The sequence below is a fragment of the Mustela erminea genome, chromosome 5 (assembly GCF_009829155.1).
Source record: "Mustela erminea isolate mMusErm1 chromosome 5, mMusErm1.Pri, whole genome shotgun sequence".
NCBI lineage: Eukaryota > Metazoa > Chordata > Mammalia > Carnivora > Mustelidae > Mustela > Mustela erminea.
The window spans coordinates 31,591,878-31,609,629 of record NC_045618.1 but is presented as its reverse complement, the minus strand read 5'-3'; the positions used below and the strand labels follow the sequence as shown (position 1 = coordinate 31,609,629).

Below are 17,752 nucleotides of genomic sequence, written 5' to 3'. Positions count from 1 at the left end.
ACCCTGGGATCATGACCTGAGCCGAAGGCGGAGGCTTTAACCCACTGAGCCACCCAGGCACCCCTCCATTGTTATTTCTTATTAAATATAGGTAATGACTCTATAATTAATACTACAACATTTACATTTTCCTTTTTAGAAGTCTTATATATACATATCTTAAGAATATACATTATTAGTCTGTAAAATATAAATATCCAACACAGCGTTGAAAGTTAAAATACATTACAGTATTGGAGGATAGAAATAGTATATAAGTATTGTTATATTATTCTCGCACATATTACTTGTTAATTAGTTCTGCTACTAATTGGCATCAATTGCCACTATTAATTGTTGTTTTGTTTAACTAATAGCATTTATGCAGCAGAAAGCAAAAATACAGAATAATATGTAATTTCAAAGAAATACCTGTTTTCATATCTGTTTAAAATATATATTAAAACAGTAGCACATAAATGTATAACTATTTATTATATATTATAGTAGGGGTTTTTGTGGTCTGGCATGGCATGGCTGTGTCTTGGGTTATCTTTTTTTTTTTTACTTTCCTTTTTTTATTTTTATTTTTTATTTTTTTTTAAAGATTTTATTTATTCATTTGACAGACAGATCACAAGTAGGCAGAGAGGCAGGCAGAGAGAGAGAGAGAGAGGAGGAAACAGGCTCCCCGCCGAGCAAAGAGCCCGATGTGGGGCTCGATCCCAGGACCCTGAGATCATGACCTGAGCCAAAGGCAGCAGCTTTAACCCACTGAGCCACCCAGGAGCCCCTACTTTACTTTTTTTAGAAGATTTATTTATTTATTTGAGATAGATAGAAAGGGCAGGGGGAGGGGCAGAGAAAGAGGGAGACAAGCAGAGTCCGAGATCACATGACCCAAGCCAAAATCAAGGGTGGGTCACTTTAACCAACTGAGCTACACAGGTGCCCCTTGCGTTGTCTTTCTTTCTTTCCTTTTTTAAGATTTTATTTATCTATCTGACAGAGGGAGACAGAGCAAGAGAGGGAATACAAGCAGAGGAAGCGGGAGAGGGAGAAGCAGGCTTCCCGTGGAGCAGGGAGCCCGATGCAGACTCAATCCCAGGACCCTGGGATCATGACCTGAGCCGAAGACAGACGCCTAACAGCTAAGCCACCCAGGCGCCTCTTGGGTTGTCTTTCTAAAAGCCGGTCATCCTGTTTGTCACTCAGTATTATGCTGAGAGTCATTTGAGTTGTGCTTCTCAATAGATCTATTTTTTTTATTACCCTAAGGAGTATTTTGTAGGATGGATCTACCGCTGTTATTTTTTTCTTAAACCCATTCACTAGCTGATGGACATTCTTGCTACGTTCATTTTTCGGTGATTATGTGCATGTAGAGTTCTGTATGAACATATGTTTTTTCTTTTTTCCCGAGTAACTACCTAGGCAGAAATTGGTATGTTGGATGGTAAAGGTATGCTTCATTCCGTGCGAAACTCTCAAATTGTTTCCCAAGGTGGCTGTGCCATTTTGCGTTCCTTGCACCAGCGAGATGAGTTATAGCATTGGATAATTCGAGTTTAAATGTTTTTCCTTTTTCAGCCATTCTAATAGATGCTCAGGGGTATTTCGTTATTTAAAAATTCCACTGCAGCTGCTTTGATGGACAGTCACAACTGTCTCAAATGGAATGGAGCCTGAAAGAAAACAGAAAGCGAATTCTTCCTGTGGAGCTGGAGAATAGGACAGGTGGAGTGAGGGGCCTGGGAATGTGTGTGACACTGAGCATATTCAGGGTAAGGAATCTGGTTCTGGCTGAGTGTAAGAGTAGGGGGGGTCACCCAGACTCTCCCCTCCCCCAGAAGCCTCCATCACAGCCCTGAAAGTTCCCAAGAGGAAGGAAGGAATGGAGGAGGGGAGGGGGGATGCTCGCTCAAAAGTTTATTCTCAGAGTGAGGGGGCATCCACGAGCTGCCCATCCATCTGCTGTCAATCTTGTCCCCTCCTCTGTCCCCAGAACCTGGCTCTCTGCCTGCCTCCTGACAGGAGCCCAAGAGAAAGAGCAGAATGAATGAAGGAGAGTCCCTAGACCGCCAGGCTTGCCACCCCGCCCCCCCCCCCCCCCCGCCCTTTGCAGACACGGTCCTGGAGCCTTGACTAGGCTTCCTGCCAGCCTGGGGGGAAGTGCCCTCTGCTCACCCTAGGCCCAGTTTGTGGCCCATCTGGTCACTCCCTCACCCCTTCACACCTATCCGCCCCATTGCTCATCCTCTGGCGCCACCACCAAGCTGCCTAACAACCCCCCCCAGCCCCCCCTACTTTCTATCCTTTCTTATCAGCACCAGGGTGGAATTCATCATTCCCAGCCCTCCCCAGTGGCCTCCCATCCATGCAGCCCCACTGGCTCCTCAGTGCCCACAGGAGAAAATCTTGGCTCCCTTCCTGTGTCCCAGCTCTCACTGGCCCTCTGTAGCACTGGGGATTTTGGTCAGATGTCACCTTCATGTCTTCCATCCTGCCTTCTTCTGCTGGAGCCACTTCCTATCCAGCCTGTGAGGCCTCTCAGTGGAACAAAAGAACTCAAGCTGGAGAATCAGACAGACGTTGCTGTGCACTCGCTCCCCTGATGTCCTAACCAGGGGGACGTTCACAGATTCCTTAGCCTGAGCCTCAGGGTTCTCTTCTCTGGAATGGGCAAGGAAAATACCTACCTTTTTCGTGGTTGTAAGGAGATACGATGTATCAAGGGTCTGGCACATAGTAGGTATTTACAGAATGGTAGATAATATTTTGGGGAATTTCTGCCTCAAGTAAGAAAAAAGGGCTAAAACCAGGGATAATTAGTTTTTCTTATTTTCCCCCATAATCCTCTTCCAGGGTTTTGGCTGGAAAAACAAGAGAGGAACTACCTGGAAGAGATGGGGTTTTCGTTTGGTGTGGCTGCTGCGGACGTTCAGAAAAGTGCCCTCACCCTGGCATTTGAGGTCCCCCACACCCAGCCTAACCACACCCAGCTACCATATCTCAGAAGCTAGCCGGTCAAGATGCTCCGCACTACTCCCTTCTACTCCCTTCCTACCCACTGGCCAGCCTTCCTCCGTGAGAAAGAGGTGGGTGAGCTCAGAGTCCAAGTGCACAATGGAAAGAACAGGAAGACCAGCCAGGGAGGAGAACTCTCATTCTCCAATGTGGGCAATAGGCATCATCTCAGGTGTGAGCCTCGCCAAGAAGGAAGATAAAGACAAGCAACACGGGACGCCTGGGTGGCTCAGTCGGTCAAGCGTCTGCCTTTGGCTCAGGTCAGGGTTCTGGGATCAAGTCCCCACATCGGGGCTCCTTTCTTCTCCCTCTGCCTGCCGCTCCCCTGCTCTCTCTCTTCTTTTCTCCCTCTCCCTCCTTCTCTCTATCCCCCCCCCCCCCCGACAAATAAAATCTTAAAAAAAAAAAAGTAAGTCAACAGAACGTGGTCCTGATTAGGAGCTCCCTGAGGGCGGTTGCTGAGCCAGGAATGGTCAGACCGGGGACCAGAAAAGACAAATGACGGTTGTAGATCTTCCAAGAAGGGGACCTCAAAACATTTCCAAAACAATGGGCCTCCTTGGAGTAGAAGGTCCCCAGCATTGATAGTATTCTAGAAGGAATATTGTGATCAGCTACTGGGGGGAACATGAAGCTTCAAATGGGCTCTTTGATTAGATGCCCTTGCGAACCCAGCTTCATTTTGAGTCCTACAACTAAGAAAGCTTTGGGGTTTCAAAGCCTTTTAGCTGCTTGAAAAGCAAAGTAAACAGAAGGTCTCACACGTCAATAACAAATAATTAAGGAAAGCAGGGGCTATAAATCCCAGACAATGTGGGTGTAAGGAGATGTGTTCAAAGCTGGGTCATTTTTAGTATTTGGTGAAAGCATATTATTCTTTTGATAATAACAATAAAGAAAGCAATTAGAAACTCCAGGAAAATCAAAAGCTGCAGAAAAAGCCATGGCATGCGAACAATATGCAGTATGCCTTTGAGTTATTGAAGGAGCATACATTTGACCTTGATGTGTTCTTAGTCACCCTTCAAGTAGCCTGAGCAGCACCACATCAGAAGGAGGAGGAAATGTAATGATCAGAAGGACAGGAAATGTAATGCTGAGGTACATACTCCTTGGCTCAGTACTCACACGGGCATAAGAGTGTAATATCGACTTATTGTTGTTGTTGTTTACTTTTAAAATCAATATATGGACAAAACACAGCTGTTGTGATTTTGACTTCAAAACTTGCTTAAACATTATCATCTTTTAAAATGTAAAGGTAAAGGTAAGACTCTTACAGACAGGCTGAGAGGTAGAAGAGTTGGGGGAAGAGGAAAGAGGGGAGGGGAAGGTTTTTCAAGTTCTACGGTGGGAAATCACTAGAAAGCATCTACACACCACAGAGCAGGAAGTAAGAGGCATTGTTTAAGGCATAGATCTTGCCAATAGACGAACGAAGAATATATTTTTTTAAAGATTTTATTTATTTATTTGACAGAGAGAGATTACATGTAGGCAGAGAGGCAGGCAGAGTGAGGGGGGGAAGCAGGCTCCCAGCTGAGCAGAGAGCCTGATGTGGGGCTCGATCCCAGGACCCTGGGATCATGACCCGAGCCGAAGGCAGAGGCCTTAACCCACTGAGCCACCCAGGCGCCCCCCAAGAATATTTTAACTAGCAAAAACCAGATTGACAAAGGGAGGGGAGAATATGAGCATGTAAGTGAGCTAAAAACTTAGCTTATAGATGTATGTATTGGTTTCCTAGGTCTGCCAAAACACTGTACCCAAAACTGGGTGACTTAACAAAAACTGATTCCTCTTTTAAAGACCCTGTTTCCAAGTAAGGTCACATTCGGAGGGACTGGGGTTTAGACTTCAACGTACTTTTACCTTTCTGAAAGGAATGCAATTCAACGTATAACGGGGATCACTAGATATTGCTTAAGGTTTCTATACTGAAACCTGGTAGTCTGTGCTTGTCATTTAGACTTACGTAGGTCAGTGTCAGTCTATGCAGGGAGCCCCGTAATTCAGAGGGCTCTGCTCTGGCCCTCCTTTGGCATAGAGTTACCAGATGTAGTAGAATTTTAGATAAATGATGAATAGGGTTTTCTGTTAATTTGTTTGTTTTTAGCATGAATATGTCCCATGTAATATTTGGGACATACTTATACTAAAAATTTATTTTTCCTTATCTGAATTTCAAATTTAACTGGGTGTTCTGACTTTTTCTCTGGCAAGCCTACCCCGGTCATGCTTTTCCAAGGGGACTTTTCCGCCTAGAGCTTACATCCTTCCTTCCATACCAGTCTTGGAGGATCTGGGGGACCCTAGAATTCTCTCCCTAAATGAAATGGCCTGAGCCTGCTTCCAGGACCTTTGTAAGCCTTTCACCCTGACCCCGCGTTCCCAGGGAGGAATTTACCAAGGTGTGTGTCAGTCTGAGGGAGGCTGGGGATGTGGACAGAGCTCCGGCGTGGAGGACGGGTGTCTACCTACCCACCTTCCTTCCTTGCATGCTTAGGGCCCTGCATGGTATAGGATGGAGCCAGGTGTGGGAAGAGAAACGGGACAGCTGCAGGTTGGGGGCTGGGGCTTCGGGCTGCCTGCCTAGCTCTGCTGAGGGCCTCTGAGAAATCCAAGAACTCTTAGTTGAACTTGGCCTTCAAGTGGTGATGAAGAACATTTCTCAAGGTAAGAGAATAAAATGTATTACGCAGTTTGTAAGATTTATAACTTTTAACTAGACATATGGTATGTGTGCCTCCAAATGTCCTTTGCCCCAGGCCCTGCAAATGTTATGGGCTGGGCTGGTGTGTAACCACAGCAGAACTAAAAACAGAAACCATCCCAAATTGTTGCCTCTGGGGGATGGATGAGGGGGAGAGGTGGAAAGGAGAGAGGGGGCGTTTGATTTCCTGTGTTAACATTTGCATTCTTTACTTTGTTTTGAAAATTATTCAAGTTCCAAACCCCTCCCTGAGTCTTCTTGACCCCAAGGCTCACCTCTCTTCTAGGAGCTTCTAAAACCTTCATTGACTTGCGCCGCCTGGACCCAGAGGCCTCAGCAGCCGATGTCACCTCCCCGGCAGACTGGCCGCCTGTCTCCTTCTTGTCTCCCCTGAGAGGTGGTCTTGGACTGAGGTCAGCAATGTCCTGTTGCCTGCCCTCCCTGTGGTCAGCAGCTCCAGGTTGGGGCTCTTCCCCTCCCTCTGTCTCTAGATGCACCTCCCACTTGCACCCCTGAGTGAGACCCTCAGGGCTGGGAGAAGCCCGGGGCCCTGTCTGCAGCCTCTTTCTGGTTTGTGGCAGCGGGGGAGCGTGGCAGGGAAACCTCACCGCAGCCTGACCTGTTGATGAGAAACAGTGACCGGTGGACCAAATGACTCTGCTGTCGGCCAGAAGCTCAGCCTTGCTCCTGGCTGTCCACGGCCTCTCCCAGCCCTGTTCTCTTCATGGCTCAGTCTCTGCCTGCTGCTCTCTCCCTGTCCTGTCTCCCCGCTTCTCCGCTCAGCTCTCTTCACAGTCACCCTCTCATCCTCTGCCTACTGCCTCATTTCCACTTCTGCTACAAGACACAGGGGCTACTCTCCCATCCCACACCCCAGAACCCTGCTTCACCCACAGGGTTGCACTACCCCCCCCCCCCCCCCACATCTTGGTTCACCTGCACCGACATCGAGTCCTGTTCTTTCCAGCCAGCAAGTGGACCTTGGCTCAAGCGGAGCGCCCCACAGCTACCTAGGGACTGGAATCCTAAGCCGGCATCTCTGGCCCCGTCTGAATAGAACCTGAATTCCAACACTCTCATTCATAACACTCCCCATCCTGGCCCTAGCCTTTGGGAGGGGCGGGGGTGGAAAAAGGGAATCTGCTATGTGCCCTGGGCTGTGGCCAAGGTCTGGATTCCTGGAAATTGTGGGATCGGCCTAGGGAAGAACAAAAAGAATTCTCGTGAAATAGGCCCCAGTTAGCGCTGCTGCTAAAAATGGCCCGGCAGACTAAGGGGAAGGTCGGGAGAGGGCAGGCGGGATGGCACCGGGAGGCTGATCAGAAATACAGACTGGAGGGTGGCCAGTGAGAGGGGGGCAGGGGGGCAGGGGGAGGAGGTTTGGGGACAGAGGCTTCCTGCTGGACCGCAAAGGTCATTCTTCACTCTGTTCAACAACTTACTGAGCCCTCCCTCAGAACCAACCACCCGCCGCCCGGAGCTCACTTTCAGATTGCAAAGATGGACGAGAGACACTCCCAGATATGGCAGGGCTGGGTCTAGGGACAGCTAGAGCCGTGTGAGCAGACAGTGACCGGCCTTTTTTTTTTTTTTTTTTTTTTTTAATATATAAGCTGGTCTGGGAAAGCCCTTCTGGGGAGCTGGCCTTTGAACAAAGTCTCCAAAGACAAGAGGGAGTGAGCCTCACAAATACTAGGGGACAGAGCCCTATTTGAGAAAAGAGCGATAGGGGTGGCCCCGAGGAGCAAGCAGCTGAAGGGGGGGGGGGGGACTGGGCGCCGTAAGCCAGGTGGAGATGAGGCCCGAGACAGAGCCAAGGGCAGATCCCTGAAACACATCCTAGTTTTCAAGTGGGAGGAATTGAGACCCTCACACCTGTGTGTCCCGGAGGGTGTGTGGAGAAGGTGGAGAGTGAGAAAGGGAATAAAGAGTGAGGCGTGTGCTGGGGCTCAGCCTGGGGCCAGGCCACCTCTGTCTGCGCTGGGCCTCTGGATGGCAGCTGACACAGGGGAGGGGACCTGCCCTGCCTTGTCACCCACACCTCAGGTGCACCCGTGAGCTTATGCACGCACTGCCCCTGGGCCCACCCGTGTGCCCGCACCCATGGTCACACACCCAAACCCAGCAAGGCTCTCCTGCATACGGATAGAACTGACGGCACGTCAACAAACGCATGCACGTGGACCCCTCGCTCATCGGAATATCAGGGCTCTGGGACATTAGGTCCTTCCACACAGGACAGAGAAACTGAGGCCCAGAAAAAGAAGAGACTTTCTCGAATCCCATAATCGGTGGTGTGGGCAGATCTCCATCCCTTCCACAAGCACCTACACAGAGTTCCCTCCAAGGTGTTGTCTTCTCAAGGGCCCAGGCGGGCCTCTCCCTCCCAGAAAACCCCCAGGAAACTTCTAGGAGCTGCTGAGCTTCCTCACAATTAACCCCTCGAGCTTAGGAGGAAGACAGGGTGGGATGGAGACACCCCTGCCGGGGCAGCCTGACAGCCACAACATTAGGGCCCATCAGACCCTCTTTGCCTCTCCCCCTGCCTATGTCTTGCATCCTTTCTCTACCTGGGGTCTAGCCCTGGTTGTTGGGGTAGCTCTGCTTTCTCTCACTCCCGTGTCTGTCCCAGTTTCTCTCCAGGCCTCTCTCTGGGAGCCTCTGTCCCTCTCCTTCTATTTTCTCCCTCTCTTTGGGATCTGTTTTAGCCTTCCAGGAAAAGCTGACAGGGCCTTGCTAGGCCTCTTGGGGGGCCAAAGAGGGGGGTACAGGAGTCACAGCTGAGAGCAGCCTCTGTCAGGGAGAGTTGGCAGACCCCTGGGGGTGGGTGGAGGAATGGGAGGAGAAAGGGGTTGGCCTCTGCCAGGGGCAGGGGTGCAGAAGGGGGAACAGGAAAGAAAATCTCTGTGGGAAGAAGTGAGCACCTCCCCTGCTGGGATGCCCAGTCACGCCTGGGACTGTCAGGATTTTAGTGGCAAAAAAACGTGTCTTTCCAGAACACCCCTCCATCCTAGATGAGCTGGGACAGTGGGTCACTCTAGGGTGAACTACTGTGGCCCACAGGAGCCAGGGCTGGGACAGGAAGGAAAGACTCTCAAACCTGGCCCCTTTTCTCCCCCTCCTCACCCCTCCAATTCTACTTTCCACTGTTAGGGGGCTGCTGAGGACAAGGGGATGGTGGGGGAATTTGAAGGTCTGAGAAGGGCTCTCCAGTCCTGGGACCTTGAACCCAGCTCAGAGGAGGCCAGGACAGGGAAGATGGTGGCCCAGGAGCCCCCAGAGAGCTCCAGAGCAGGGAGGAGGTAGGGAGGCACACCTCAGGCTTGTCTCCTGCCTGATCACATGATCTCTTGTGGGATGAGCTTTTCAGGAAGAACTTTCAGCCTCTGACAGCTGTGGGGAGATCAAAGGGGCTGCCTAGGAAGTAATAAGCTCACAAACTTGAAAGTGTATGAACATCTGGGAGCTGTGCACAATCACTCCTCGGGTCTACAGGGGTGTCTTGTGTGGCCCACTGTGAAGCACCTTGGAGGACCAGATGGGTTTTGGCTGAGACCTTGGCCATGGTGGCCCTTGTTCTATAGTCCTATTGTCCTTTCTGGTGCAGGTGGGGCATGGCCACCCCTTGAAGAGTGGGTAAGGATTGTCAGTGACCAATGTGTGTACACTCAGTTATGCCTGGGTGGCCTGGTCCCTGTCACTTTTTCTGCCCTCTGCCCCCCATGGTCATGCCACAGTGGGGTTCCGAGGGCAGACAGTCGTTCAGGTTCAGCTGTCGTTAAGGCCTTTGATGATGGGGAATGGGGATAAAAGGACTCCCCTCCTTCAGGAAGGCTGAGAACACACTCAACCACCTAACAGAATGTGGCTCTCCCACATTGTGTGAAATACTCTAGGAATGTCCTCTCCTAAGGCACCGAATGGCTCTGGACACATTGCTGTCCCAGTCTGGACCCTGGGTACCTATCTGTAAAATGAAGGGGCAGAGAAAGTAACCTCCACAGTATTTTATTTCTGGCATATGATGGCCCCCAGTTTGCCCATTTATCAAGTAAAGGAATATTTATTGAACATCTTTTCTGTGCCGGGGCTTAACAGCAAATGGGAGGGCAAGACGTCTGCCTTCAGTGGGCTTCCTCTCTAGCGAAAGGATCTCCCATTAAACATGGAGGAATAGATTTCTTTTTTTTTTTTTTTTAAGATTTTATTTATTTAATAGACAGACAGAGATCACAAGTAGGCAGAGAGGCAGACAGAAAGAGAGAGGGGGGAAGCAGGCTCACTGCTGAGCAGAGAGCCTGATACGGGGCTCGATCCCAGAACCTTGGGATAACGACCTGAGCCGAAGGCAGAGGCTTTAACCCACTGAGCCACCCAGGTGCCCCGGAATAGATTTCTTTCAAGGGAATTAACTAAGGAAAGCGCTAACAGGAAAGACAGAGTCCCAAACATGCCAGCCAGCAAGGGAACAGGCCATGCAGACAGAAGAAAGCCTAAAGAGATAAACGGGAGAGCTATTACTATCTTCACAGAAATCAAATATAGTATCCCTGAAGCAAGAGCGGGGTACAGCATGTTTTAAAGAAAACTTTCAGCAAATAAAAAAGAATCCTTGAAATTTAGCATGTATGCACCAAACGCTCTATGAGAAGCGTAGAATGGTAACAGAGAGCAGACCTCCTTGAAACAGGCACAGGTAGGCACGGAGATGTGACAAAGGAGGGGAAGGACCAGGAAGTGAGGGGTCCCTCCGGGAAGCACCACATCGGGTTAACTGGGGCTCCAAGAAAGAGAACAGAGAAAATGGAGGTCAGGAAATCGTAAAGGAGTCCATCAAAAACTTGTCCAGAGCTGGAGAACATAAATTCCCAATTCGAAAGGGCAGGCCCTCAGCAAGGCACAGCACCATGGATTATCAGCACAAGGGGACAGAGCAGGTCCTACAGGCTTCCAGAAGGACATGTCCCAACTGGCGGGCACAGGATCGATGTCCCACCGGCCAGGGAGCCCCCCCACACCAGCCCTGGAAGCAACAGCAAAGCAACGGCTTCAAAGGGAGGGCCCCCGTTAACGTTGTGGGGACGAGATCTCCCTCTGGAGTTCTATACCCAGCCCGACTGTCACAGGGAGGGTCGGCACCAGAGTCTTCAGACAGGCAGGTCTCCGGATACCCCTCCCACGAACCTTCTCTGGAAGGTGTTGGAGGGCTGGTTCTGCCAAAGGAAAAGTGGAAACTAAGAAGGGGAAGATGTGGGATCCAGGAAGCAAGAGGTCCCAGCCCTGAGAGCTCAGTAACGGAACCCCAGGCAATGGAGGTAGGCCATCCTCTATGCCCGCGGCCTGGCCGCTGTCCAAATAAACCAGATGGGAGCAGGTGCGAAGGCTCAGGGAGAGATTCTCCAAGATAAGACTGACACAGTACTTCATGTGTTTACTTACATTGAGAGGACATTTACCCAACTTAGGGAGTGGGGAACTGAATTGATAATAAGCATAAAACACAAAAAAACAAGCCCCCTCTCCCATACCCAGATAAAGACAATTAACTCCAGAGAAAATAAGAATTGTCAAAAAAGACAGTAAGAGCTCTGCAAAAAAAACAAGGAGGTCTATGAGGACAATTAATGGGTGAAACTTCTCTAGCTTTAGTGGTCTTAGAAGGGGCTGCTCCAATGAAGTGATGTTTAATGGAAGCCTGAAATGCTAGAAGGTTCCAACCACAGCAGGAGGGTCTGAGGGTGAAGGTAGAAAAGATCTTCACACACTAGGCCAGGTGGAGACTGTGAGCTCCCTGGAGCATCTCAGAAGTGGCGCTGCCCTTGTGTGAGTGAGGTGGTGCAAGGGCTCTACAGAAGCACAATGAAGCCTCTTCCACCAGGAAGCCTTCTGTGACTGACACTGAGGGCGCTGATTCTCTCCTCTGGTGTACTGAACTCTGAATGTGTGTGCGTCCAGCCTCTCTAGTGGACCTACCACATTCAGGATCTTCCCTCAGATTCTCCAGCACAATGACAGTGCCAGACAAGGCTTTGCCTGCAATGGGACAGAACTCAGACTTCGAGAACATTCTCTGAGGTGGGTATCAGACTGGGGTGTTTTGCAGGGGGCACACTATGCTCACCAGGACTTTTTCTTCTTCTTTTTTTTTTTTAAAGATTTTTTTTTTATTTTATTTATTTGACAGACAGAGATCACAAGTAGGCAGAGAAGCAGGCAGAGAGAGAGGAGGAAGCAGGCTCCCTGCTGAGCATAGAGCCCGATGCGGGTCTCCATCCTAGGACCCTGAGATCATGACCTGAGCCAAAGGTAGAGGCCCTAACCCACTGAGCCACACAAGTGCCCCTCACCAGGACTTCTGCAGCCTCCCTTGGTGACCGGGGAAACGGGGTGTGATGAGCTGTAATGAGGGCTCCCCAGGGATGTTTTCAGCCAAAGACGGTACTGTTTGTCTTGGTCCGGTCAGGAGTGTAAGTTGTGTCCTGAGCAGAATTCAGCCAGGTACACAGACGGGAGAAGAAGGAAGGTTGCAGGAGAGGGACTGAGGGATTATAAATAGGCTTATGGTGTGGAGGGCAAAATTTTCGTCTATGAAGTGCTTTTCGGGGGGTCTCCTATCTTTTGGTTTTCCCTTGTTTTGACTCTCTGATTTTGGGCCTCTTTCTCCTCCCCATCCCCACTCCTCTGGGCCCTCCTTTGTGGGAAGAAAGGTCAGATACCCTCACTCTGGAGGCATATGTCCCTTCCACACAGTTAGCATGGGGACAGTGGAGCCCAGAGGGAAGTGTCTCACCTACCCACCCCAGACATGCAGCACCAGTGCTGGGATTTCAGGAACTGTGGGAGGACACAGAATATTCTGGAAGGAGTGGGGCCCTCAACCTCATCCCCTGCCTGTCGGGTGGGCAGTCTTGGGTAATGGAACTATCTCTGTGAGCCTGGTTATTTCAGAATCCCAGCCAGGGGAACTGAAGCCCGACCCGGTTCCTGTCCTGATCTTTCTGCTATGGGGTTCAGAGCCTTGTCCCCCCTCTGCCTGCTTCCCTGACCCCACCCCACCTGGCACGGCAGGGAGCCAAGTCTGGCGCCTGAGAGCCTTGGGACCTCTCTGGACATGTGTTTAGAGCAGCCTGGCCTCAGAGCCAGCAGGCAGGCCTGACACAGACGAAGAAGATGTGTTTTCTTACAAAAACAAGACAAACATCTTGGCTTCTTTCTGAGGGGTTGGAGCCTGGCAGGCTTTTCACACACTTTGGCCTTGTCAGCTTTTCACTGAAACACACCATCACCCACACAGACACATGGACACAAAGACACACACTTCTACACAGAGACACACCTCCTCCCCAAATACACACACAGTCTCATACCCGGACAAATGCAGAGATAACACACAAAGACACAGTCTCACGCCTACACAAACATAACTCAAACTTCCACAAACACAGAAATTCACACACACGGTCTCACATCTACATCCACACAAACACACAAACTTACCCACACACAGAAAAGTCACACACATGTGCATACATGAGCACTCACATGGCCCCAGCTTGGAGAAGATTCCCCCTCCCTTTTTCTTTTGTTTGAGGTGCTGTCAGAAGTTTCCCACCTTCCATGAGATCCGATTCTTAGTCTTTGCTCCATAAAAATCCTTCTAGCCCCATCTTCTGTTGGGTCCTGTCCAGCTAGTGCTGTGTCTTTAAGGAAGTTGAAGCTGCTAAAAGTGAGTGAGAGAGAGGGAAAAAAAAAAAGAAAAAAAATTGGCATCTTTTCCCCCTCAAGTTTCTGGTGTCACTTATGAAACACGGGTCCTTGCTGCAGAGAAGTAGTTGTTTTGCTAAAAGGAGGGAGTGTCCAGGCTGCCTGGGCTCCCTTCCTAAGCCTCCTCTCAGCAAGGCCCCAGGCATCCTGTCCAGGGAACAGCGGGCAAGGGCAAGCAGCTTCAAAGTGGGGCAGGAACCAGGCTGCCCCTTCCTCCAGCCTCCTCGTCCTCCCTTGGGCACCCTTGGCCCTGCAGCCTGCCCTGGGCTGACTCTGTCCTTTGTTGCTCTCTAGTTCCATCTCAGAAGAGGATCCACTTGGCTAAGAAAGAGTAGTTTGAAGGTAAGCCAGCGGGAAAGCAGGGGGAGGCCTGCTGGGCACAGGGACTGGACTGCCTGGTACTTTCCTATCTGTTCAGGGTGCTTGGGACAATCCCTTGTTTGGATCTGTGCACAGGGAGTCTGCCCCGCCAGCAACCACATCCCCGGAAATCCCAGCAGCATTTGGGCTGAGCCACTGGCCTCGCCCAAGCCAGCTGAGAGGTCTGGGTGGCGGGGGTTTATTTAGGCAGCTGCCTGGCTCAGTTTGAACAGAACAGGCCACGAGTGTGATCCTGTAGAAAGAGTTCAGAATCCGCTGTGGTCAGAGCCTGTAGGAGCAGCAGGGGGGCGGTTGGGGTGGATGCGTGGTGTGCACTGCACAAGGGGCCTTGTCTGGGCTGGGGCAAAGCATGCCTATGGGGGGCTCCAGTGGGAGGGACTGTGGCCAGGATGTGGGAGGGCAGGAGGGAGGTTCTGCGGAGTGCTGGGGGAGGGGGTGGCTGAAAACGGATTTCAAGTCTTAAAGTCAGCTCGGAGCTGGCCGAGGCAGGGAGAGCTCTCTGCTTGGAGGAGGAGCTGGGGGCCTCTTCCATCCCGACTTCGCCTCTTCTGGCTGCATGAGCTCGGGCAAGTCCTGGCCCTTCGTTGGGCCTCAGTTTCCCTTTCTGTAGAATGGGCTGCGGGCTAGGTGGTGCTGGGTATTAGCTGGATTCTGTGGGGCAGGACCTTCTGATAGGGAAGAGCCCTGTCTGGCTGAGGACCTAAGAGGGACGAGTGCCTTGCGTGGGTCCTCAGAGTCACTCTGGCGGCATGCCCTTCTCTGCAGGAGGTAGGATGCGGGAGCTACATCTGCTGTGCTGGGCGGTCCTCCTGGGCCTAGCACATGCCTGTCCTGAGCCCTGCGACTGCGGGGAGAAGTACGGCTTCCAGATCGCCGACTGCGCCTACCGTGACCTGGAGGCCGTGCCACCGGGTTTCCCGGCCAACGTGACCACGCTGAGCCTGTCCGCCAACCGGCTGCCGAGCTTGCCAGAGGGGGCCTTCCGGGAGGTGCCCCTGCTGCAGTCGCTGTGGCTGGCGCACAATGAGATCCGGGCGGTGGCCGCCGGGGCTCTGGCCTCTCTGGGCCACCTCAAGAGCCTAGACCTCAGCCACAACCTCATCTCTGACTTTGCCTGGAGCGACCTACACAACCTCAGCGCCCTCCAGTTGCTCAAGATGGACAGCAACGAGCTGACCTTCATCCCCCGAGACGCCTTCCGCAGTCTCCGCGCCCTGCGCTCACTGCAGCTCAACCACAACCGCCTGCACACGCTGGCCGAGGGCACCTTCACCCCGCTCACCGCGCTGTCCCACCTGCAGATCAATGACAACCCGTTCGACTGCACCTGCAGCATCATGTGGTTCAAGACGTGGGCCCTGAGCACAGCCGTGTCCATCCCAGAGCAGGACAATATAACGTGCATGTCGCCCCGCGTGCTCAAGGGCACCCCGCTGAGCCGCCTGCTGCCACTGCCCTGCTCAGCACCTTCCGTGCAGCTCACCTACCAGCCCAGCCAGGATGGCGCCGAGCTTCGGCCGGGCTTCGTGCTGGCCCTCCACTGCGACGTGGACGGCCAGCCGGCACCCCAGCTTCACTGGCACATCCAGACGCCCGGCGGCACCGTGGAGATCGCCAGCCCCAACGTGGCTGCTGATGGGCGTTCCCCGCCGAGCGCCCTGGTTCCCGGCAGCCGGCCGCGCTTCCAGGCCTTCGCCAACGGCAGCCTGCTCATCCCCGACTTTGGCAAGCTGGAGGAAGGCACCTACAGCTGCCTGGCCACCAACGAGCTGGGCAGTGCCGAGAGCTCAGTGAACGTGGCGCTGGCCACGCCCGGCGAGGGCGGCGAGGACGCGCTGGGGCGCAGGTTCCATGGCAAAGCGGCTGAAGGGAAGGGGTGCTACACAGTGGATAATGAGGTGCAGCCCTCAGGTCCAGAGGACAACGTGGTCATCATCTACCTCAGCCGTGCTGGAGGTCCCGAGGCTGCAGCAGCAGGGGAAGGGGTCTCCGGGCAGCAGTCCCCCGGCCTGCTCCTGCTGGGCCAGAGCTTCCTCCTGGCCTTCCTCACCTCCTTCTAGGCTTCCCCCATGTCCCCTCCCTGGGCAGGGCTGGAGCACCGCCAGGGCTTCCCTGACTCCGCCCCCACGCCCCGGCAGATTTCCCCTGGCACAGGGGGCTTGAGGGGGGCAACTCCCAAGGTCTGCATGGGGGATTTCACATCCTCCTACCTCCCTTCTCATCTCTTCTGGAACACTCACCACCCCAGCTTCTAAACTCGCTGGAAGCTAGTGACTAGAACAGAATCCGATTCCATACTCACCAACTTTGGTGCTAAATGCTGCTAACCACACTGCCCACGCTCCCCTACAGGGCGATGCCCTAACCACCCGAGGAAGCCTCAGCGATGGCATTCCAGGCACTGGGACCAACGAGCTGGCAAAGGCTGGGGCACGCTGTTGGGGCTGGGAGCTCGGCAGGGAGATACCCTGAAGCAGACAGGGCGCAGGAGAAAGGAAGAAGGTCTTGGGGTAGTGGCTGGCATGGCTCTGGGCTCTTAGTGTCCTGCTTGAGCTCTTGCTGCCTTTTGGCATTCTCTCATGTTTTGGGGGCTCAGGAATCTGTGCCCTCATCTCAGACAGGGCTAGAGGATCCAGGATGGCCTTCCTCTTTTCCCGCCCTGTACCCCTCCACCCTGGACACCCATCCTGCCTTTCTCTCCAAGTATGCGTCTGTAGCCTGTCCCTCCAGAGAGACTAGCCATCCCAGGGGGTGACTGAGAAATAAACAGCATTTCTGATGCTCTCTTGTGTCTGCCTGGCATTTTGTCTGCATCTAGGACCCCTCCCTACCAGCCCGTTGGGGAGAGGATAGAGAGCTGGAAAGTCAGGATGCCCAGGCTGCCGGTCCACCAGTGACGGGGCCCACGAGACACACACAGACTGGGTAACAGGCAACACAAGAGGGGTGGGCCCGTGGGCCAGGGGCTGGGCTGAATGGCAGTTGTACCCTCTCTTCAGGACAAATGGGGGTGTGGGCCTGATAACCATTACAGAAGCTTCCCTAGGGTCCTGGTGGCCCTGAGCCGTGCTTCCTGCCAGCAGTGGCCTGAGGAGGCATTGTGAAAGGGAATAGGGAATGGGAATACCCATACTGTGGCCCCTCTTCTACGTCCCGCTCCTGGAAAAGATGGTAGGAAATGGAGAGGAAATGGGGGGGCTGATAAGGCAAGATGGAGAGGGAAGAGAGAGGAGGAGACAGGGGCACAGGGCAAGGGAGAGAGAAAGACACAGAGATAGAGAATAAGAGAGCGTCTTCAAGGGGGAAGCCAGAGGAGATGAACAAAGCTTTCTAGGAAGAGGAAATGGTATTCCTGGAGGAAAGTCTGCACTTGGGTCTTCCCCACATAGCAGGTGGACCAGTGGCTGACTTGGGGGGATAGGGGGGTGAGGTCTTGGCAGCAACCTGCGGGTCTCTTAGTGTGGGGAGCAAGTACATGGAGTCAGAACCTGGAGACTGATCCCCGTATCTGTGCCCAGCCAGAGATGTGTCTCCGTCCCTACCCCTTTCCAGACTGAAGGGTGCCACCCACAGGGACAAGAACCGCCCCCGCCCACTCCCATCCACTGGACAGGTTCTGTGGCCTCCCATGCTCTGTGCTCAGGAGTGTTGAGCCCACCAAAATGGACTGGGGTTGCAGCTGTGAGCCTTGGAGGCTGGCCGGCTCCCCCTTCCCCCTCCTCCTTGTCCCCAGGCAGCACCTCCCCCAACCCCCTCAGCAACTCCAGACTCTGGCTGAGCTGATGTCACCAGCAGCACATGTCAAGGGTATCTGTGCATCTGGTGGAAAGAGCAGGATGGAGCCAAGTCTCCTGTGCTGGGCTGCCTTGGGCAAATCACTGTCCATCT

The 17,752-nt window shown here is 52.7% G+C and overlaps 1 protein-coding gene across 4 annotated transcripts; it reads left to right on the top strand.

The window, feature by feature from the left end:
• Positions 1–13,716: 13,716 nt before the first annotated feature.
• On the top strand, positions 13,717–16,648 carry ISLR (immunoglobulin superfamily containing leucine rich repeat). Of its 4 annotated transcripts, none has more exons than XM_032342470.1 (2): positions 13,717–13,825; positions 14,630–16,648. In XM_032342470.1, exon 2 carries the CDS (start codon positions 14,638–14,640, stop codon positions 15,922–15,924), a length of 1,287 nt encoding a protein of 428 aa, XP_032198361.1. In that variant the 5' UTR covers positions 13,717–13,825; positions 14,630–14,637; the 3' UTR covers positions 15,925–16,648. The 4 variants fall into 4 exon arrangements, with proteins under 4 accessions (XP_032198361.1, XP_032198363.1, XP_032198362.1 ...); XM_032342472.1 differs by lacking the exon at positions 13,717–13,825 and adding an exon at positions 14,023–14,124; XM_032342471.1 differs by lacking the exon at positions 13,717–13,825 and adding an exon at positions 14,023–14,134.
• The last annotated feature ends 1,104 nt before the right edge of the window (positions 16,649–17,752 follow it).